This window comes from Clarias gariepinus, chromosome 7 (genome assembly GCF_024256425.1).
Source record: "Clarias gariepinus isolate MV-2021 ecotype Netherlands chromosome 7, CGAR_prim_01v2, whole genome shotgun sequence".
NCBI classification, from domain to species: Eukaryota; Metazoa; Chordata; class Actinopteri; order Siluriformes; family Clariidae; genus Clarias; species Clarias gariepinus.
Window position 1 is genome coordinate 26,041,562 of NC_071106.1, and position 14,161 is coordinate 26,055,722.

Genomic DNA, 14,161 nt, shown 5'->3' on the forward strand with positions numbered 1-14,161 from the left:
TTTGGGATTTTGGTATAAGGATTTCACCTTATATAAAATAGAACAAAACATGGCCTTGTAATACATAAATAACATATGTGCTTATTTGGATAATGCAAGTTACAACTGTCTTGCTTTAGGATCCAATCAATGTTGGGATTCGAACAAATGACCTTATGATATGCAACTTCAGCCAGCAAATTTAACTCAAATATAAGTCAATTCAATAAACTTTTATTTGTACAGTACAGTACTTTTAACCAATTAATTATTTAATTAATAAAAAGAAGCTTATAAAACTCGAATGTGCTAAATTGTGGAGATCACATTACCTGGTGGTTCCTTCAGCAGCTGAGGTACAACCATGTGGTCTTCGGACCACCTCAACTTTGTTTAGATGAAATATAACTACAATTACAACTAACTATTGCTACACTGCATTTGTTTTTTTGTTTTTTTTTGTTTTTTCATCTTGGACAGGCTAAAACAACCTATATAGAAGAGTCACAAACTTATGTAACCCAAATGCTGCAAAAACCCAACATTTTTCTCAACATATTGGACTTAATGCCCCGAACTACAGATTGTACTGGATTATGTTTTTACTGTTAAAAGGTCAATTTTTTCCCACAAAGTTCCCATTTTTTTATCCAATGATATCTATAGGTCTTGGGGCTGTACAATAATTTAAATGGGAAAAAAATTGTGGTACACTTTGTATTTCAGTGTAAAATAACAGGGTCTCAATCATTTTATCCCAATTAGACACATCCCTGTGCAAGAACCTATGAATCATGCTTCCTACAGTACAGTCGATAAAACAATTCCATCTATTTCTTTCCAGGTAAAACTAGAGAAAATGTATTTAATCTTAGATTAGATAGTAGATGCCTTATGTAGCTTAGCACAAATATGTTAGCTCATGGTGGCTAAGCTAATGCCTAATGTAGATAACAGATGTTCATGAATATCAGTAAATGTAATTGAATGTAAATGTTCTAATGTATTTTACCCAGTTTTGAATAGCTGTAGCTTACGGTAGCTATTTGGTTTATTTTTGGTTAGCTTATAAAACTGCTACTGTATATATAATATTATTTAGCACAAACACTTGTGCAGGTGGCTAAAATACTGCCTTACTGTATGTAGCTTACAGATTTTCATGATATTAAAGTAAAATAAAAAAGTTGTGGTATGACATTACTAAAGCTTGTGTTGTCTTTCTGCATGGTCATTAGTGACTGATAATGATTATATACATTTGTTTATTTTATTTTATCATGCTCCTGTTGTTGTTTTTTTCCCTTTTCTCTAAACAGTTGTGACAGTGAGCAAATGCAAACAAGCAGGCAAGATACAGACGGTTGCTACTGCAGGTCATAGGGTCTATGTGCATTGAAAAGCAGGTCATGGTAAGCCTCAAAAAACACCAGGGAAATGGCAGGTACGGTACCTGTTGAACAGAAACTGCTTTTGGGTAGAGGCACTTCAAGATGTGTGACTGTGTATAGGGTGTAAGAGTGGGCTTTTACAAACCTAACACCCATTTTATCATGCACTGTTTCTGTCTACACTGTTTTATACAGATTCTGTGTTTTTGCACGACCATATTTATGCCATAAATGTGCCTTTTGTATATAAGATCAACTGTGTCCCTCTCCACTCAGTCTTGGACATTTTCATTGTGAGTGTGTAGGTTATATATAGGGTGTAAAAGTGTGTTATTTTGCCTGTCAGTTAACTATATTTTAAATAAACTGCAAACAAAAAATATATGTTGCTTTAGGCCTCAAACTGTTTTCTTGTAGCACTTCCCTCTCTGTCACATACCTAACTGAAAGACTTATTAAGCAGCTCATTAAGCAGGTCTTTGTCTTCTCTTTGTCTTCTCTTGTGTGAATTACAGCATTATTCATGATCATTCACACCTCCTCACAAACGGCTTTTCTAAATAAAAAGAGTGAATGAAACTTTTTTTTCTTTTTTTAAAGTAAAACCTCCAGGCTACAAAATTCGGTGTACAAATGTTATGAATGGGGTTTTTGACCTTATTTCAGTGACTTCTTTTTTGTTGTTTTTTCAATAATCACGCATAACTGTTATTCTCTCCAAAATACAAACTTGTAAATACATGCTGCTCACATGTTACTGTAACCCAGTTTGTGCTGAATACAGTGTAATCAGACTTTAGACATTTATATGTTTATAAGTAATTAAAAAATACACAAATGTCAGGACATATCAACTCCTTCAGGGCCTCAAAATGCCTACAAACCCCTAGGAGATTTATCAAATTACCTTATTTAGCTTTTCATCCAATGATGTAGACCATTTGCACACATTTTAATGTATTTAAAGCAATTAATGAATATTATATTAAGTATATTGTACATGTAGTGTTTACTATCTACTACCTACGATAACTTTTAGCTGGGCATAGCAACAGCTGTGATTTGCCGAAGTTGCTGCAGTCGTTTAAGAGTTTTCCAGATATGTGTATTCACTGGGTTTTGTACATCTCTTTACAGTATGTTACAGAATATTGGGTAATTGCAATAAGATTTTGTGGGTAAAATTAAATAAATTTTTTAATTGTATTGTAAACAGTTTGTGAAGGGTATATTGTAAATGGAAAATGTATTTTATATACTGTACAATTCTAGTTCTAGAATTCAGTATTCAAACATATTTCATATATGCTCATAATAAATTGATTATATGTCTTATTAAATGAGAAAATTGTCTTAGGGTTTTAAGACACAATTAAGATACAAAAGGGATTGTCACTCGTGTGGTACCTTCAAGGACAAGATTTGTAATTTTGATTAAGGTACAATAATGTACCAGCAAGTTTATTAAACAAAAGGTACATTTTGGTTGCCCATGGTACAAATAATGTCCTTGATGGTACAAACAGAACAGGTACAAATTTGTTTCTCTATAGTAAGGTACAATTCCGTGTCCTTGAAAGGTACTGCCCCAGTGACAATGGTTTGTACCTTCATTCATGCAAAATGGTTCCTTTATTTCCGAGAGTATATATTATTTGGCACAGATAGTGTTTTTATATTGCATATATTAACATTTATGCATGTTTGGAAGATGTGTTATATGTTACAGGTATAAAAAAAAGAAAAAGAAAGATGACTATAAATATAATATGTCCAGTCTTCTTTTACCCTGATGCAAACTACCTCTGTAGATAAATACAAAAACTAATTTTCACCAACAATGTTATGACTTCATAGCACAAGTATGGCAAGAGAAACATGACACTGGCAGGCTTAACTCATGAGGAACATTGAGATAGGAAAAATATCCTATTGTTTCGGATCCAATGCCTTATTTTTTAAATTGTGGTTGTAGTGTAAGATCGCACAATATAAATCCAGCTTTTTGCACGCACATATCTATTATTGCAATAACAAGCATGTTTTGAATAAGTTGGTGATAAAATATTTGGATGAATGGGTTATGGCTGTACTAAACAGAGAGGTGATTTGATGCTGCTAAACACACCTGTAAATTATAAAGTGACCCCTACAGATTTTAGCCTCATTACCTAATATTAATAAACAAATGCTTTTGTATTCAGTGTTAATTAAAACAATTATACACATAAAAAGTCTTCATGAAAGTATGTAATGTAATGAAAGTACAGTATGTAATCAATCCACAAGTTTTTGTAATATTATATAATGCTGAAATATATCCCTAATTATTTTTGTTAACAATAAACAGTAGCTACTCCTCTTATAAGTAGGAGGGTGGACGGACAAGGCAGGGCAGTGCCAGACTTCAACAAGCAAGGTAAGAGCGGCATACTCCTGGAGTGAGTAAAAGAGAAACAAGTGACTACTGAGGGTTACTGTGATTAATCATAATTTATCCACACTTAGGTCTTATCAAGAGAGAGAGAGAAAGAAGTAAGAAAAAAAAGAAAAAAAAATACCTCATTTTAATCTTACTTGGATATCCACTAAAGAGCTTCTTAAACAGGTAAGTGCCATAGTGAATCCTTAAATATGAAACATGTCTTCATCAAGTTAATAAAGAATCAAGCTGAAAGTAAGGGAATGACTGAAACAGACTAGTACAACCCCTGGCAAAAATTATGTTCACCCTGTTTTTTTCTTTTTAGATCTTTTTATACAATCACATTATGAGTTTAAAAAGAAAACATATGATTACATCAAGAAAAATATATTCTTATGTACTTTTTTATCATGTGCCCATTTTTTTACTTCACACACATTAACTTAAAAAAACCTGACTGTTTACTCGCTAAATTATATACAATTAGTTCCATAGTTATTTGGACAAAAACTCAATTTTTATATTAAGTCACTGTACACTACTATATTTGATTTGAACGAAGTAAATACAACGTGTTTAAAATGTTCAATTTCAGCTTTAACCAAAGACCAAAAATATTGCATTAACATTTTAGAAATTTCATGTACAGTATTTAATATTTAGTCCCTTCATTTTAACAGGCTCAAAATTGAACAACTGACCAATAAACATTTAAATAGCCTATTTCTTAGTTAATACATGAAATAAGTTAGTAAATTTTAGTTATTTAAAAAATAAGTAGATTCTAAGTGTTTAATTTCAGGAAATCCCAAATAGGTCCCAAACTCTCAATATGCTGTCCAAATAGGTTAAAATTAAGGAGGGCATTATTATTACAACAAATAAGAACCGTTAACGTGGTAGCAGAAATTTTAGGAGTGTCCAATTCAACAATTTGGTACATTATTACTGAGAAGAAATTCACTGGTGAGCTCAAAAACAGCATGACAAGGAAAGTATATGATCACAGAAACATTTCCTTGGTAAAGAAAAACCTCATCCCAACATCTATTCATGGTTTATTAATCAGGGGTGACTGCTAATATATGGCAAAATACATTCTGAGCTATACTTTCTGCTCATATTCTGTCAAATGCTGCAAAACAGATTCACAATGCAAATGAATAATGACTCAAAGTGTACCATGAAAGCAACTTAATGCATAAAAGGAATGAGCTAAAAGAGCCAAGTTGGTAAACTGACCTTACCCAACTGAGTATATTTTCATTTATTTAACTGAAGGCACGACGCTCTACAAATCAGCAACTTGCATCAGTTGTACTAAAGGCCTGGGAATTCATCTCAAGGGAGAAAACTCAGCATTTGGTGATGTTCATGGTTTTAAGACTTGGTGACCGCAAAGATTTTGCATCCAAATATGAAAAAAATAATCCTAATATTTAGGATTGCATTTGTTTGTTTAATTACTTTGAGGCTGTGAAAATGGAGAGACTGATTTGATAGTAATAAAAAGGATTAAATCCCCAAATGATTAATGCAATATTTAAATGTAACAAATTTTCACTCTAATCACATCTTGATTGCTTCAATTAAATTATATTGTGGTGGTGTACAGATGTAAAAACATGAAAATTGTGTCACTGTCCAAATACTACTGACTCTTATTGTAAACTAAAAATGATGCACAAATAACAAAAAAGACTCTCAGACGTAATAGTAATTACATATTATAAATACTAATATATACTTAAATGTAAGTATTTAAGATATGTAATATTTCATCTGACTTTTAGTGAAATGTGTTAGTGTTAGGGTTACTGTCATAACATTGCAAAATGTTTAACCATTATCTTAATTGTCCTGGCCAAATAAAAACTCTACTTATACAAAATATTTAATATACATACATTTTTCTTTCCTGTTTATCATTTATTTTTCAAAGTTTTTATATTAAATAGAGGTCAAACTGGAAATTATGGTGTAAATAGTTAGAGCTCAGCAAATGCATAAACTTCTATATAGTGGCTATTGTTTTGACAGTATTAAGTAATTTAATTAAAATGTTTGAAAAGTTAGATTTGCCTAATCGTGGCCAAATTACAGTGCGGCAAAAAGAGTATTTATTCAGCCACCAATTGTGAAAGTTCTCCCACAAAATAAGAAAACAATCCAAAAAAATCACATTGTAGGATTTTTAAAGAATGTATTTGTAAATTATGGTGGAAAATAAGTATTTGGTCAATAACAAAATTTCATCTTAATACTTTGTTATATACCCTTTGTTGGCAATGACAGTCTTCACAAGGTTTTTACACACTGTTGCTGGTATTTTGGCCCATTCCTCCATGCAGATCTCCCCTAGAGCAGTGATGTTTCAGGGCTGTCGCTGGCCAACACAGACTTTCAATTCCCTCCAAAGATATTCTATGGGGTTAAGATCTGGAGACTGGCTAGGCCACTCCAGGACCTTGAAATGCCACTTCTTTGTTGCCCGGGCAGTGTGTTAGAGATCATTGTCATGCTGAAAGACCCAGCCACATTTCATCTTCAATGCCCTTGCTGATGAAAGAGGTTTTTACTCAAAATCTCACGATACATGGCTCCATTCATTCTTTTCTTTACACGGATCAGTCGTCCTGGTCCCTTTGCAACCCCAAAGATATGATGTTTCCACCCCCATGCTTCACAGTAGGTATGGTGTTCTTTGGATGCAAAGTCTTTGGACTCAGCATTCTTTCTCCTCCAAACACGACAAGTTGAGTTTTTACCAAAAAGTTCTATTTTGGTTTTATCTGACCATATGACATTCTCCCAGTCCTCTTCTGGATCATCCAAATGCTCCCTAGCAAACTTCAGACGGGCCTGGACATGTACTGGCTTAAGCAGGGGGACACGTCTGGCACTGCAGGATTTGAGTCCCTGGTGGCGCAGTGTGTTATTGATGGTAGCCCTTGTTAATTTGGTCCAATCTCTCTGATCTTTTTGACCCCCACAGGGTGAGATCTTCCATGGATCCTCAGATCGAGGGAGATTATCAGTGGTCTTGTATGTCTTCCATTTTCTAATAATTGCTCCCACCGTTGTTTTCTTCACACCAACCTGCTCACCTATTGCAGATTCAGTCTTCCCAGCCTGGTGCAGGTCTACATTTTTTTTTTCTGGTGTCCTTTGACAGCTCTTTGGTCTTGGCCATTGTGGAGTTTAAAGTGTGACTTTTAGAGGTTGTGGACAGGTGTCTTTTATACTGATAACAAGTTAAAACAGATGCCACTAGTTTGTAGGTGACCAAATACTTATTTTACAGAGGAATTGACCAATTAATTCATTACAAATCCTACAATCCAACACATTTTGTCTCTCATAGTTGAGGTATACCTATGATGAAAATTACAGGCCTCTCTCATATTTTTAGGAGGAAAAACTTACACAATTGGTGGCTGACTAAATACTTTTTTGCCCCACTGCATATTTGATAAAAGTGTAAGGTTAGTGTGTCCATTTTATTTTTACATTTTATGGTACAGCTTTCAAAAAAAGGAAACACAAATTCACAGAGTAATGTATATTAATACACTTATTCTATGCCCCAAACATATAGTATATACAATGCAGATGCTCTGTAGAAAAATATGTTTTTACATGACTATATTTATTTAATCTCTTTCTAGACTGAGATTCCTGAATTTTTAAAATGGTGTACTACCTGAGACAGATCCTCAGAAACTACATGACCAAACGCAGACTTTGCCAAAAACGATTGGTGACCAAGCATGGCCACTGTAACATTGAATATGGCAATGTGAGATACAGCAACTTATTTGCTTTTGTGCTAGACTTCTGGACCACCTTTGTGGAGATCCGTTGGCGCTTTGTTTTTGTCTTTTTTGTGGCCTCATTCACTCTCAGTTGGTTTATTTTTGGACTTTTATGGTATTGGATTGGCCAAAACAATGGAGATCTGGCATGGCAAAATCCCTCAACTAACCACAAAGTTTGTGTACGTAATGTATATGGACTGACCACTGCCTTCCTTTTCTCCCTGGAAACACAAACAACTGTGGGCTTTGGAGGACGAGATATCACTCCAAACTGTCCTAGTGCTATTGCTCTCATCATTATCCAGACTCTTGTTGGGGCTCTCATTAACTGCTTCTGGTGTGGAGTGGTTATGACCAAAATTGCTCTGCCCAAGAACAGGGTTAAGACCATAGCATTTAGTGAGATGGCAGTTATCTGTTTAAACAGAGGAGTCCTCTGTTTGCAGATAAGAGTGGCTAACTTGCGTAAGTCTTTGATGATCGGCAGTCAGATTTATGGAAAACTGCTAAGAACAACATCAGCTCCTGAAGGTGAAACCATCATCCTGGACCAGGTCAATGTTGACTTCATGGTGGATGTTGGAAAGGATAACCTGTTTTTTGTATGCCCCTTAACCTTATATCATGTGATTGACAAGACAAGTCCATTCTTTGAGATGTCAGTGGACACTCTAAATCTACAGGACTTTGAGCTAGTGGTATTTCTGGATGGAATGGCTGAGTCCACCAGCTCTTCCTGCCAGGTCAGGACTTCTTACCTACCTCAGGAAATTATGTGGGGCTACAAGTTCCTGCCCATCATTTCCCGCAGCAAGGAAGGAAGGTATCGCATTGACTTTTCCAATTTTGCCAAAGTTGAGCCGACAATAACTGCCAGCTCAGCCAGATGCATAAATAATGAAAACTATCACTATTCTACAAATTGCTTTGATAATTACAGCTTTGTGGCCATTGACATTGACAATTCTATCAATACAAAAATTTAAATTTTAAACTCAAACTCTGTGTAACTTGGAGATATGAGCTTTTTATAACACCTTATATTTCAAATGCTTAACAACAAATTACATGCTTATTTTTTTTATTGGGAGGTTATAAGTTTTTGTACTGTTATGCTAGAATAAAATTCAGATCCATGCACTATCAATATGAATCAGTCCTACAGTAAGTCTTTATGTTGAAAAATAAACCATGCACTTGTTTTATACATTATACTTGCCCTCAGAAAAAATATGAATATAGTTGCAGAAAAACTAGTTGTAAAATATTTGTTTAAATATCAAATAGCTTTTAAGCACCCACTAAAATGGCTTTTTTTCTCTTGTCCCAACTTCCTGATTACTAACTTGCACTTCAAATATAAAATAAGTTTAAAATTTCCTCTTTTTTGATATGATTTTGTTGATATATGTCTCTTACAATGTTTTAATGATCAACACATTTTCAATAAATGTAATTATGCCCTAAACATGTTTGCAACCCTGTTACCAAAACCATTTAGCCTGGCAGAGTAAGAGAAAAACTGAGCACAGGTGGAAAGATTAATAAACTTTTGGACTTCAGTGACATTTTACTGAAGTACAAGGAAAGTTACTATTATAAAAAATCTTTTCAAGTAAAAGTAGCTCATTAAAAATTTACTCAAAATTACTGACCGAGTTAATTTTTTTTAACAGCAGAGTGGGATGGGGGATTGTAGTCTAGTTTAAAAGGACAAGCGGATATAAATCTTAAACTCGTTTTTAATTGAAGGAACACCTTTGCATGATAAAGCTTTTGCCTTTCTTGTGCTTAAAATGACCCTTTGTGCGGGATAGCCGAGGGAAAAAAGAGCTCAGAGCCAAGAATAACGTTCAGCACAAAACCTTTATCGGCCTCTTTCAGCGTCGCAAAATTATAATAAAAAACATAAAGTAAAAGTAAAGAAAAGGGTAAAAGAAAAGAGCGTTTTGGGGGTGAGCAGCACACACCTGAGCTCCTACTCTGTCCGTTCTCGCCTTCTCACGCACACATCTCTGCAGCGCACACACTGGGGGAGGGGTTCTTAAAACTCTTACAAGGGCAACATACAGTACATGCATAATGTGGTATACAACATAGTAGTGGCCCTTACAATGGCCAGGGGTTTGCTTCATAAAAATTTTGTCTGTCTCATTTGTTCTTGTGAATTTAACGCATTTGCTGTCCCCGCCCATCAATCAATCAATCAATCAATCAATGCAGTGTTTTCCGGGGTGCAATTGTTTTCCTTCCCCAGTTGCATTATTTTTCTAATTATTTTTCATTTTCATTCATTTATTTTTTACTTAGCAGTAGATATGATTTAAAATGTTTCGAAGAACAGTACTTCAAACAAAACATACTTAAGTAAAAGTTAAATTACAGATTTTAAAAACTACTTTAAAAAATAGAAGTACACACAAAAAAATACTCTGTTACACTAACGTGGCTGGAGGAAAACCCATCAAGCACATGAGAACATGCAAATTCCTTGCACACAGAGATGGCAACTGAACCCGGACCCTGGAGATGCAAGAGGACGGTGTTAACCACTATACTACTGTGCTGCCGAGGTAGCATCTATTAAAAAAAGCAGCTAAAATTAGCATTGATTTGCTAAAATTAGCATTGATTTCCTCTTTTACTGTAATTCGAGTAAAAGGGTTGCATCTTACTGAGTTCATTCAGAAAGGTCAATGTATTTTTATAATAAAATCAGACATGTAATTTTATTAAATAATATGTAATTTTATAATCTACATGTTTTAAATGTATTGCAGCATTTTCATAAATATACTGTATTTGCTATTTAATTTCTACTGCTTTCATCAGTTATCGTAAGCATGTTAAGATTGCAACAATTGTCTGAGTTATTAATTAAAAATTAACTCAACTAATTAAATTATGTTCAGATAAACAAAAACAACTGCTTCAGTTTTGATCTGACAGATGACTGTACGGCACACCAGAAGAATGCAGTGGCATAGTCCAGAGGTTGTGGGGGAAATTACCTGGTGTATCACCACACTATCTACCCAGGGATCATCCACGATGTTAATGAGACCCATTGTCAGGTGAAGAGTGGGGGTAAACCGTCTTTTTTTGGCCATTAGGGGGCGATCATCTATAGTATCCCTTTGAGGATGTGCTGACCCTCATTCCCCCCCAGAGAATATTACCTCATATGTTGCCATATGTTTATCGCAAGAGAGATTTGGGATACTCTGGCCAAGGGAAAGATTGATTTCAAAAAGTTGTTTAAATTAATATAAGACATGTTTTATCTGAAATTAAATGAGAATTCAATGTGAATGTGATGTATTTTACTTAAGGGTAAAATATTTATTAAGAAATCATTTAGAATATACAGTGGAACCTTGGATTACAAGCATAATTTGTTCCGGAAGCGGGTTCGTATTCCAAAACACTCGTAAAACAAATTCAATTTTCCCATAAGAAATAATGGAAACTCAAATTATTCGTTCCACAGCCCCAAAAAATAAATACATAAAAATAAAAAATACAAAATATAAAGAAAAAAATAAACAAAGTAAAAATACATCCCGACAGATAAGTGTTTCCATTTATGCGCGCAGGCGCTGTGTGTGTGTGTGTATGTGTTTGGGTCTGTCGTTATGTGATTGCGTGCGTAATTTGACACCGTGCCGGTTTACAAACACACACACACTAAATGTGTGATAGAGAGACAGAGAGAGTGTGTGAACCGGCACGGTGTCAAATTACGTGCATGGATATTGATTATACCACTGAGAGACGTGCACAAAGACTCAGCAGGGGAGACGATTTCCGCAGCACAAGAGAGAGCAAAACCGTTGGCTCACTTGTGATCGCGTGTTGCTCGGCGTCACAACAAGAAGCCCATGTGTGATACATGATACTCGTAAACCAAGACTTGCTTGTTTTTCAAGTCAAAATTTATTTAAAAATCTTGCTTGTCTTGCGGAACACTCGCAAACCATGTTACTCGCAATCCGTGGTTTCACTGCCCTTTTAAAGTTCCTAAGTATTTGTAATTTGGGTACATATAATTTATTTGGGTTGTGCCAAGCAGAGCACACAACATATAAAATATCTCATAAAAAGTGTACCTTTGATGTTTGAGCTGGATAGTTTAATTTATTTTACATTTTATCATTTGTTTTTCTTTAATACACAACAGAAAATTATCAAATAAAGGTTAAATTTTTCAAATGTTCTGGTGCCTAAATTGTCCTCTTCTTCTGGAATGTGTCGAATAAAAAAAAATAAAAAAATTATAATTAGTGGTTAAAATGTACACACAAGAGTAAATCAGTGTAAGAGTCTATATTTTATTTTAAATAATAACAGTCATTCTGTACCCAGATGCATGGTGTCATTTAATCATTAAAACCATAACGCATTCTGTGTTAGAATACATTTTGTGAAGATACTTATGAAACCTGAATAATGTTAACAGCATAATGTTTAATTTTGTATTAGGTTAACAAATATTTTACCAATTACCTTCCACCATTTTGCTAAATCTACAAAAAGTTTAATGGGTAAAAAAAAATATCTGTAAGTAAACTAAATTATCAACAGCAAAACCAATTATTTTATTACAGACATTTTAAATACCACTGCTACAGATACCAGATACATGGTGACAATTATTTTGATTTTGTTTTAATGAAATAATTTATTTAATTTTTTTATGCTTGTTAGGAGCAACTGCTTTCTTATATAATTCAAAACAATTTACAAAACTAAGTCTTGATGTCTTCACGATGACCAGCTTTGATGGCAGGCCCATTAACCAGTTGACCACATTAATTTGTTTTCACAGTGTCCTAACTGGAAAAGTTAAACTGTATAATTGTTCTATTTAAATATGATATGGCAATTATAAGGATTAATTTGAAATATTAAAAAAAAGAATATATATATATATATATATATATATATATATATATATATATATATATATATATTATATATATATATATATATATAATAATTCTCCTATGCTAGCTGCTGTAAATAGTTTAGCAACCTTATACTAAAGCTACCATTATATTGTTAACATCATTGAATCAACGGCACAATCATTTAATTTATTCACTCATCTTCTATACTGCTTGAGTATAGCAGTGAGGGGCTTGAGGGGGTACACCCTGGGTTTCAATCCATCGCAGGACACACACACTATTAACCTAATCTGCATATCTTTGGACTGTGGGAGGAAACAGAAGTACCCAGAGGGAAACCACCAATCCAGTCGAACCATCGAGGTGAGAGGTCACAGTGCTAATCACTATGACACCGTGCTGCCTGCAATAATTTCATCATTACATAATTTTATTTAAACTTTTATGTCTGCTTTGAAGAATTATTCAGGACATTCAAATTTACAGGTGAAATAGAGTCCTTCTCCTGGTCATAGCAGCCTCAAGAAAACTGACTATTCATGACAATGTCAATTGTTAAAAGCGCTATACAAATAAAATTGAGTTGAATTAAATTAAACTATTCTAGTAATAATGCTGGTTTTATTGAATGATTTTTTTGTTTTGTTTTATTGCAAGCTTTACCTCGTTCTAGGTGGTTAAAGGAGCATTTTAAGCCAATAACACTTAGGTTTAAGCTCAAGTACCCATTACTGTCTATTGTTGTTACTGCCATATTTCCAAGGTGCCACTCCATATGGCCACAGGGGACAGAAATGAAAAATTTTGATGTCTGCCCACCTTTAATGTGTAATAGTATTTATTATGACTTTGAAGTGTACTTTTTATTAATTTAATGCTGCTGTATTTAGGGGAAATTGAGTCAAATGTAAATATATACATACACACAGTTCTGACAGAAGGTTTTCCAGACAATTACAAGTTTTTCACATTGCTATGATTCACACTCAAATCCTTTTCCCCTCATCATTCTACAAACGATACTCTACAGTGCAATCATAAAAACAGTTGTTTGGTATGTTTTGTTAGTTTACACAAAAATAAAACTGAAACCTTTCATTTACATAAGAATTCAGATCCTGTGTTATGGTACTTACAAATGAGCTTTGGCACTTCCCAGTTTTATTGATGGGTCTGGTTACACATAGTATTTAGGCAAGTACTGTATGTGAACATTGTAAAGACACAAGGGTTGGACAATGAAATGGAAACACTGGCCAATTTAGGCCATATGCACGCGTAGCCGGATATTTTTAAAAACTGAGTTTTTTCTTCCTTTTTTTTATTATTAGGTCCACACGACCTACGGTTTAAAAATATTGTAGCGTTTTACCGCCGGGAAGGATGTTGGAGAGATGAGTGAGCTTACTTGCTGCCCAATGCAATGGCTGGGAGTAATTTATTTTATACAGACAGTCATACAAAAGCATAAGCAGCACATTCACATGAAGCCTACCTCCAATTCAGCCTAAGCATGAACCGGAGCACATTCCACACGTCATACATACACTACACACAAACAGGGCCGAAACCACTAACCCAAACACCCTTTCCCAACATGGTGAACACACCGACATCACCGCAAGGCATGCTGGTCGT

General features: G+C 34.3%; 1 protein-coding gene across 2 annotated transcripts; it reads left to right on the plus strand.

Annotated features, from left to right (window-relative positions):
- The first annotated feature begins 2,508 nt into the window (after nt 1-2,508).
- LOC128528040 (ATP-sensitive inward rectifier potassium channel 1-like) lies at nt 2,509-8,632 on the plus strand. Of its 2 annotated transcripts, none has more exons than XM_053500772.1 (2): nt 2,509-2,525; nt 7,504-8,632. In XM_053500772.1, exons 1-2 carry the CDS (start codon nt 2,509-2,511, stop codon nt 8,597-8,599), a joined length of 1,113 nt encoding a protein of 370 aa, XP_053356747.1. In that variant the 3' UTR covers nt 8,600-8,632. The 2 variants fall into 2 exon arrangements, with proteins under 2 accessions (XP_053356747.1, XP_053356746.1); XM_053500771.1 differs by lacking the exon at nt 2,509-2,525 and adding an exon at nt 3,892-3,978 and having other exon boundaries at nt 7,464-8,632.
- Nucleotides 8,633-14,161: the final 5,529 nt, after the last annotated feature.